The sequence below is a fragment of the Rhea americana genome, unplaced genomic scaffold (genome assembly GCF_003343005.1).
Source record: "Rhea americana isolate MKP2758 unplaced genomic scaffold, rheAme1 scaffold_42, whole genome shotgun sequence".
NCBI classification, from domain to species: Eukaryota; Metazoa; Chordata; class Aves; order Rheiformes; family Rheidae; genus Rhea; species Rhea americana.
The window spans coordinates 4,138,943-4,149,039 of record NW_028186557.1 but is presented as its reverse complement, the minus strand read 5'-3'; the positions used below and the strand labels follow the sequence as shown (position 1 = coordinate 4,149,039).

Genomic DNA, 10,097 nt, shown 5'->3' with positions numbered 1-10,097 from the left:
GGAACAATATCAAGAATACAAAACTAAAAATTACAAAAAGAATTGACCCAGCTTTGAAATTAAATAATCAACCAAATAACTGCAGAGGATCTGTTTGGATGAATATTTATTCTCGCCTTCTTCCTTACTTGCTCTGCATTTATTATTGCTTTACTTCATACTCAGAAGCCAAGCGGACACTGTTAGTGTTCTTACAAATACTCAAGAAAGAATCTGAACGAAGGCATGGTTAACATACAAAGCACCAGGGTTTTCAGAAAAGCAGTTAATTAAGTGCAACTGTTCAATTTCAGTCACGCTGCTTTGACAGGAAGGATAATTTAGGGCCAGGTTACAGCAGAGATCCTGGCAAAAGCAGCCTAGGGAAGAATTTGGCCTTGCTACACTCCAGCCCTGACAGTCACGGATTGAATTCCCTGGGTGCTCAGTGACAGCCGCACTGAACCCTCTGTCAGCTCGAACTAGGTGAGAGCCGCATGCTGGCTCATACCTGGCACAGACAATCCTGATGAAACGAGGAAGGCTGTTTCTCAAAGAAGTCTGCACCGAAGCAACTGAACTGGAACCCAGCTCAAAATTATCCTCTGAATACTTTCCCTCCATGGACACGGTGCGGTGTCATGGACACCGGTGTCATGGACACTTGGCAAGCTGAATTCAGCTCCATCCTTTAAAGCAGATTCTATTTTACTTTAGATTAGTGGAATAATAGAAGTGGAGGAGGAACTGAGAAATGAATTGCCCCAGGGGGTGGGGGTATTTCCAGCACTGGAGACTCCTGAGAACAAGTTAGACCCATCTTTCTTAAGAATTGGTTAGAGTGGAGCTAAGACAGCTTGGTCCTGCTGTATGTGGTTGGACTAGATGATCTCTTTGGGTTGTTTCCTCTCCTTTTTATTTCTGTAATTTCAGCTGACTGCTGAAAGGAAACAGGGATCTCCACCCTTGCAGATATTATAATTACTACCATGGACTCCTGCAATCTTTGCACTTGAGGTTGAGGGTTCAGTTCCAACATATAGCCATATGGCATAAGGAAAGGGCTAAGATAAGAAAGCTGTTTTYCCTTGGCTCTTACAACACAAAGGAAAAATCACTTCCATGTGGAGCCTGATTGCCTGGCCTACCTGCATAGGAAAAACAGACGGAAGATGGGACATCTTCCCGCTATGCCAACTTACCCCCTAGAGCTAAAGCGGGAGCACAAAGTCTGCATCCTGCTGTAATACCCACCCCACACAAAAGAAAGTGGAGAGGGTTACAGAGCGACTCTTCCCCCAGGCTGTGATCCAGCACAAGGAGGCAARGTCACAGTTTTCATCCTGCTATAGTCATTGGGCGCAGAGAGCAAGCCATGGTCTTCTCCATGGAAACCACCTTCTCAGCTTTGAGCATCTCCCTTCTCAGCTATGAGTTGTTCTGGTTGTGCTTTACACTATAGTTTTGGCATAAATATTTCAGAATAGATTAATTAATGCTCAGTGGAAGCCTATTCCAGACAAGAACACACAATACAGAGATACCAGATAATATAATAGCAGAATTATAACCAATTTACTGACCTTTTCAACATGATAAAAAACCCTCTAACCATCAATTATCCATTTATTCAAGCATGTATCACTCATCTGTTAACCTTACATAAGGTATTTATAAATGAGATWTTCTGCAGCATGACCTTTATTCTGCCTTTTGACACCATGGGGTCAAACTGAGAAAAGAGCCATGATTTCAGTCCACAGAAACCAAACTGTTTAAAGAGATACTGCCCCAGTGAAGCCTACCTGAATTTTTTGATTGGAGACTGCTTTTCCTGTGCAGTTGCAAGGTGCCCAGAATAATAAATGGGGAAAATCATAATATTCCAGTTTGTTGAGAACCAAGTCATGAAAAAGGGACAGTCAAAGGTCTCGTATGTGATTTTGACAAACTGCGTGGTCCCAACCCAGGAGGAAGAGACAGACAAAATGATCAGAAATCTCCAGATAAGCTTAAGAAATGTGGACGTGCAAGACTGACATCGTGTCTGTCCCTCAGCTTCTTGGCTGCTGCTCTCTGTGTGTGTTTGTGTTCCTTCCTCTCCTGGAAAAAGAAGCAAAAAGAGAGAAAAGGAGAAGAGTTGCACACATGACAAATGCATATCAAACAATTTTTAACAAAATCTCCCCTTCCGATCCAGACACAAACCATTCCCCTGCCTTCTCTCTATAATTTCCCTGTGCCCTGCAAACACTGAGATCCTGCACAGAAATACTTTAGTAAGACCATCTCTGTCATTTCAAGGGGCTAGGAGCAAAATACAAATACAGAGGCCTGAGATAACAGCATTACGGTTAAGTGTTGCCACAGTTTGCTTTATCTGTCCCTCTTTCCTTCTGTCAGCCAAGCCTCTAGAACAGAGGCTCCRTACCTTGGAACTGACTTTATAATAAAGTCAATAACTGTGCATGTTTGCAACATAAAAGCTATCTGAGCCTGCACATCTGAAGCCAGAAACAAGTTGTTATTATTCAAGATTTTAACACAAGAACCACATTTTTATTTGCAAGCCAAGAGAGGAAAAAGAAACAGCTTGGTGGTTTCGTATATCAAAATCAAGACAGGTTTTTTTCAGTCAAGTTTGTGCATTTACACTTTTGAAGTTAAAAAAGGAAACTGGACAAAACTGGAGCTTTGCATGCCTCATGCCTAGAAATAAACCTCTACAGAAAACCAAGGAGAACTCAGAAAGCTGTCATTTCCCGTTCTAGTACAGAAGCTTTCAGATCTAATCTGCAGACCACTGCAGATTTCCTAAGAGAGTGGTGGACCCCACAGAGGATTTAACCTCACTGACTAATGGCTTGCTCTCCACACAAGTCTTCCAGAGATGCAAGCCATGAACCTTATTTTGAGTTCACAAATCCCCAGTTGAAAAAAACGGATCCGATTGTACTGGATATTGAAAAGCAGTAACACTGTTGATTCATTCAGGCCTCACGTGCACACGTGGCTGTAGTGAGCTCTAACTATTTACCACCTTGGAACATATCATCTTGGTTTGATGAGAGAAGCAGGACTTCCTTTTAAAATCATGACCTGCAGCTATGCCAAAGGAATTATTACTATCAATTATCAATGATATCAACACATGATATGATATATTGTTAAAATTAATAGGACTGTTGATGTTAAGAGGAGCTATGGATCCACTGCAATGTGAGGACACTGTCCTACATTCAAGATGAAAATGCTTCAACGTAAGTGTGAGAAARGTTAAGTTTTCAGATCAGAGTTTGACTTTCCTTTTATGCTACTGTTTCTGCTGTAAAGAAATGTAAAACTGAAGTTCCAATCATTAAATTAGACAAACATTATATCTAAAAAATGTTTCATCATAGCAAGTAGTGCACTTGCAATCAAGAATCTTCTAACCAGGACATGGAGCATTTTCTAAGTTTACAGTGAATCAAGGATTTAAATAAAATAAGAGATTTATTAAAAACATGCAAAGATAAGCAGACACAGATCTGAAAAGACAAGCATCATTTTAACAATCTCTTTGGCTGCTAAGAGAAAATAGGCATTTGTATGCTACTAATAATGACTGGCATCTTCTATTAAAAAGGTAGATTATACTTAACACTTTTTATACTTAAAAAGACCATATTGTGTAACATTCACTTGCAGGTTTTCCTGCTAAGCAAACCTACCATGCAATTAGTCTTTCTTCAGCCAACAGTTAAAGTAATCACATKACAGAAGACTAAAGCACCTTTATACATGCCTTCTATTTTTCAATTACCAAATAACTATGTAATTACTGTTACTATACATGACACTACCATTAGCATTTGATTTCGATTTTACAGTCCCAGGTTTGAATGTTAGTGAAAGCCACAGAAATATACACTTACTGTAAGTCCTAGCTCGGTTTAAAAGACCTACATAAGTTTTAGCCTGATTAAACGTAGAACGGGGAGCTTTTGTAATCGATAAGGGGTAAGATTCAACATGTCAAGTAACGTAGCTGGCAAATACTTGTATGTCTAGACTAAACACRTTGTTTAGGGTCCCTTGATACTCAGTGGAAATCGACAGGCATATAGAGAAGGTGGCTGATCCGATCCTTATACATCTGAGGCAGATGGACCATCCACTGGAGGTGCTTGTCTCCCCCTTTTGCTTACTGAAGGAACCCAATCAATCTAGACTAGATATCTAAATTTATATAGCTCAAGTGAAATTGAGATGAATCCCTGCCTGAAGCRACCTAGCAGCACAACAGTCACTTTGAAAATCCACGGGATGCGCACACCTAAATCTTGGCCAAAGATYCACAAGGACAAGAAAAGAAATATCTTAAAAACAAAAGAAAACAAAAAGCACCACAGGACCTAAACTCAAAGATGGTGGGAACACATGGATAACAGGCATGTAACTCATACTAAACAGGCTGAAGAATTTTTAAGTCATGAAGTTGGAGCTGGACTGAACTGGAAAGTAGAACTTGTGTTCAGATACTGAATGATATGCCAATGAGGAGTAAATACGTCATTAGCCAAAGTGACTGGTAGACAGCATTTTACAATTAGCAAGGTGGCAGAAATCCTTCACGTCTGCATTTAGCTCAGTCTGAAAGAAAACAACACATTTAACTTACCAAGTGCATGGAAGCAATGTGAGAGCTCAACAAGGATGAAACGACAGGCAAAGAATGTAGATGACACTGCAGGTGGCACACAAGCATGACACTGGTCAATGAACACTGTGTTGAAAGGCAGCTAGCAGAAAAAGGGCTTTTGCTTTTGAGTTTCGAAAGAATGAGATGAGGAAGAATAAAACCTATGTCTGTTCTTCCAAACTCTTGACTATTTGACAACATCCTAGAAAAGATTCTTTGTATTTGTTTACCTTCCTGTCAGGACAATCCCACCTCACTGATGRGGAAGGGAAGATCAGGATAGAAAGGAAACTAAAATATTGTAAAACACATGTTTGGAAGACTATGATGTCAAGGCATTACTTTTTTCTTGAGTGGACTAAGGTCCTGTCTTAGAGAATTTAAGATGGATTCCAGTTTTGGATGTACCCTAGTGGCAGCATGCACACAATTATCTTGGACTGATATTTAGAGATCAGATCTCCAGTATCTTAGGTATGATCCTTACTGCAAGATACTGTATCACCTACTTTTTGCTTCAATAATCATCTTCAGTACTTTTCTAAGGGTCTCTATCAACAGATCTTTCTCCTACAGGAATAGTAGTTCTCTCCATATTTCCTACACTTTGAAAGACTGAAAATGGCTGACTTGCTGCCATTGTCAGTCAAGTGACAGGAGAAAGGTTCATCTCCCATAGCTGCAGTGTGCAAGGGWGATCCACAGCCTGTTCTTCCTCCCCTTTTTGCTCCCGGTATATACACACACGCTTTTCCAAAGAGCTTGGATGGTTACACTATTTCAGTCCTTTATGCAGTCCTCCTCCTTAGCARTACAATTCAGCAGAGGTTGCATATTGCAATTGCTCCCGTCCCACCCCTACTGATGATGGATGTACATTGTGGTGAAGAAGTCTATGTTCACCATACCTACAAGTTCATTTCAGCTAAACTTCTGCAGTAAAGAGGGTGACACATTCCTGAAGGAAGCCCTGATGTGCAGCTGATCGATGATCTGAACTGTGATGGTCTTTCCTAGATATCCTTCCACCTGTTGCTCCTTCTCTTCCTCTTCATCAGACCGTCCACGGTATGAGCTGAGATTGTCATTGTCTTTGAGAAGGAATATTGCTGGCTTTTAAGGGTCCTGGTCTCTGGCCAGGCTGAAGCTGAGGAAACATAACCACCTTGTAAGACTAACTCATGTGCTACTGTTAATCATCCTTTCAAGATCTTCTGTGCCTACTGGCCTTATGCATCTGATTTCTCAGATAACACAYTGAATGCTCCTACTGGGACCCAGGCCTTTTTCTCCCATCCTTGCTTCTTTCCCACCTAACCCAAATTTGTACACAGGTACAGGAAGGACTTTCACGTGGCTTTGCAGTTTACACCAGCAGAAATTAATGTCAACACGTTCCAACTCTGCACCATCTTTCAAAAGACAGACGAAAGAGGCCTTTCACAGGCATATTGGGGTGCCAGGAATGTGGCTGTTATGCCTACCTGATCTGCTCTGCCTCTCGACTCTGCTGTGACGATAGATGCCCGAGGGACTTCGATTCTGCAGCTCAAGAATGGGAGCAGCAGAATCTTCAGCAACAGATAAAGGGGAGAGCTGCCTAGTCATGCCTCTGTGTGTGCTGGGGCAGTTGCCTCCTGGCTTGCATTGGATGACAGATGATCGTGAGACACCTGAGAAGAAAGAGTTTGCATCAGTTTGGCTGTAAACTCCCAGGAGGAAAGCGGGGCTTTCAAACACTCTGTCAGTGCAATAGTGAAATACATACAAACGATTCAGTGGGAGAGGGGAAGCACACTGTAAAAATCAAAGCTTCAGCTCTGGTCAGAATAAAGTAAATGAGTAAATAAATAAGTAAATAAATTCTTAATTCTCTCCCCCCTTACAGATAAAAGGTGCTGTATGAAAACCAGTCTTTCCCCTGAAGAAATGACAGCCCTATACTGGAGTATATTCTTAGTCACAAGGCTTCATCCACAGGGTCCGAACAGTCAAAGGAATTTGTACTCACGTGGGCCCCTTCCTGAGCACTGACCCTGAGCCAGGCAAAAGGAGAGGTCACCATTCTCCCACAGTGTGGGAAGGAGGGCTGTGGAATGACTGTCTCCCGGGGCCAGTGCTGAAAGCCTCAAGCGAGGGTTCCCCTTTCCGTCCTCCAGAATGACCCATGACTTGTCCTTGAGGCTCTTGTATGGAATGAAGCCGAGGTCGCTGACAGATCTTTAGGATGAAGACTTCTATTAAATCATCAAAGAGATTAGTTTTCAGCCTTTATGTGCACCAAATCCATGTCTTCAGAGAACTGCCTTTTATTCTTCTGATAGGTGCAGATAATACCACAACACTGCATTTCAGAGGTTATATAGATGTGGAAGGCAGCAGACAAGACCCAGGACCCAGAAATACCAGTGGCATCAGATGAGAAGTTTGCGGATGAGGAGGACATCACATTCTATGAGCAAGAGCTTGAACGACTGGATTAAGAACCAGCAAACAACAGAAAAGAGTGCAGGGTTGGCATCTGGCAAAGCGAGCCTGGTTATCTTCTGTGTGACAAACATCTTGCACAGACTCCCTRATTTATTGGAAGTTAGACAATTGTTTAACAAGTCAGCACATGAGAAGCACATCAGAGTCTTCTTCTGAGTCACAAAATCAAGAAGATAGGCTGTTTTGGTAAGTATCAAGATGTGTTCATTATCAGTTGTGGGTACCACCATGTTCTTTGCAGTTGCTCTTTCATCTGGTGACCGACCACCTTACCCAATCTTGTGGAAGTCATACATACGCAGAGCAGCCACTGACTTTGGCATGATTTGGAAGGATTGAAAGAGTACAAAAACATACATAAAACCCTCATGGTGTATGGTGCCAAACATGGAATAAATAGGCCGAACATCTCAAAAGGCAACATGCTGCTTTACAACATAAGCCATTCCAGTACACTTTGAGCATATAACTCCATACCAAATAACAACATCGAATATGTTTTAAAGTAGGGACAGCATGCAAGCAACTGCATGAAGCAATCAAACACCATTTTGCYAGAGGAAGCTAGGGTTCACACAACCTTCAGTGAACTTAAAGCTATGTTTGATTCACCAGCTCTACCTATAAACTCCACAAAGGAAGAGATGTATAGAACACAGTATTATAGAGAAAGATCCTCTGTCAACCTATTTGGAATCTCCARTGTCAATTTTGACCCACTAAGTAGACTGAATTAGCAGTTAAACCCCTAAAGACAATCTTTCTCAAAGACACTCTTCTCTTCTTCCTCTGTCAAGTATAGGAAAATTCCAACATGAGGATGACACTCAAACCCGTCTTACTACGTAGCCCTAAGAATTCAATCAATGAAGAATTCAAAATACAATCTACAACACCAGACCTAYCAAAGTCAACTTTGAAAGATTAAGATCTATACACTAAGCACTTTACTGCCTTTCCTCTTCATCTTTTGGTGAGCATCACTCTTTGAGAGAACTTTTCAGAGCCCACAGGATATTTTTAAACTTTTAAGAAGCTGTTCATGTTCATATACTTACTTTTAATGGAGAAAATCATAGTCTAATAGCTGCACAGCTCCTTTTATGGCTTTCACAACCCCAAGGCTTACTCTTCCCACTTAAAAAGTTAGGACAACATTACCTACTTCATAAAGCTTTGCAAAAATCTTGAAAATCACTTTGAGGTTGACAAGCACAATAGAAATGGCAGCCCTGGGCCATTCACTCCACAAGAAGTAGTGCAATGCCTTTATTCGACAGCTGAAAGTTAGTTCCAACATCCTCAAGCTTRAGACAATCAGTGCTTTCTGGCCTAAGTATTCAAAAAGGCATTTAAGATTTTTCAACTTAAAGAAACTTTATTTTCAGAAGGCATTTGCTCACTGTCTGTCCTCTGACAATCAGGCATCAAGGTGCCTTGACCCAAATCAGTACGCACTTTGATTTSTATCATTTAAAGAGTTTTCACCAAGTTAGAAGACACATACCACATCTTAATTCAGACCTAATTTAGAACAACATTAAGATCACGCTCAGAATTCCTGCAGATCATCTAAAACCAAAATTTCAGGAAAATCTATTTTTCCTCACATGCAGAGCTCTGAGTTATTTATATATGGTATAACAAAGCACCATTAATCTTTTCCTGTACATTGAAAAACTCAGCAGTTGAGACTAAAACTGCAATTTAAGAAACCGTATTTAACCAACAGTAACTGCTTGATTTAGTGAAATCTTCTCTCATATTTGAAAGCAATCAGGTAGCACAATAATTTATTAGTATTTCACTGTTACAGCTAGAAATCCTTGGACTAGGCCATTTCAAGCTACTGAATCTGAACCTATTTTATGGATATACTTTGATAGGGAATGTGAATAGATATATGCTGGCCTAATTTATCTAAACTTGTGATTTTATTAGCAGCAAGGTCAAGAGAGATCAAAAGCAGCATTTGCCACCGAACTTCTGTCTACCTTCACAAACGGCATTTGCCTTTGGAGACCTTATGGTCTTCAGCAATGAGACCATGTCCTCTCCAGACAGGACAACAGCAAGGTGCTGCCAGCCTTCTGCTAGCCTTCACATGGGGAGGGGAGAAGGGGAAGTTGGGGCTTTCACTTCCCTGGCAGAGGCTACAAACAGCAYGTGCCAAAGAAACAGAGAAGCAGCTACTCACTAGAAAGATGCTACAATATCCCTCCTCCAGAGTGAACCTTCYGGGTGGGATTCATTAGACTTATTTAAGTTAATAAACTTAGGAGAAGAGAAATAGCACCGTGGACCTGTCTGCATCTCTCTTTGACTATAAAGAGGAAAACAACCATCTCAACTGGAGACATTTACACTGGGTAGAACTTWTTATCCGACTACTTTACCTGACCTTTCTTTTAACCAGACTACTTGGGCTTGTAACAGATAAATCATCTGAAACTCAGCGTGTACAGCCACCACATCCAGCCTCCGTAGAACAACATAGTCGACTCWGAGCACGAACATGGTTCATGGCTGTAGCACAGGCTGAAAATGAATCTACACTCTGGGCATCATTTGGCACATTAAGGGAAGGCTAACACAAGAGATTGGAAAAATCCAACAAATAGGAACAATTTTTGCCAGATTACTAAAGGATATTCCTTGATCTCTTGGAGGTTACAAGTAAATATCAAAGTAAYATATAGCCCTTGGGCTTAGTAGAGCAGGAGAGAGAGAACAGGAAAGGCCCACACATGATTGTATCAAGCACATCTCCAGCAGTCAAGTCCATCTTAATCACTGGTGCAGAGGCTTTACAGCAGAGGAAGCAAAGCCATTTTTCTGCACACAGAGACCAAAAGGAACCCAGGCAGGGGAACCCGAGGCTTTCCGCAGGCTTCTAATAAAGTCTGCCCTCATTCTGCATTTAATATTATAAACTTATTCCACT

At 41.2% G+C, this 10,097-nt stretch overlaps 1 protein-coding gene across 1 annotated transcript in view; it reads right to left on the bottom strand.

The window, feature by feature from the left end:
- SLC35F4 (solute carrier family 35 member F4) overlaps window positions 1-7,476 on the bottom strand; it is a 24,196-nt gene extending 16,720 nt beyond the window's left edge. Inside the window, 5 exon segments of the mRNA XM_085314974.1 lie at window positions 1,785-2,082; window positions 6,148-6,336; window positions 6,675-6,803; window positions 6,806-6,849; window positions 7,427-7,476. Coding sequence (XP_085171100.1) covers window positions 1,785-2,082; window positions 6,148-6,336; window positions 6,675-6,803; window positions 6,806-6,849; window positions 7,427-7,476 — 710 coding nt within the window.
- Window positions 7,477-10,097: the final 2,621 nt, after the last annotated feature.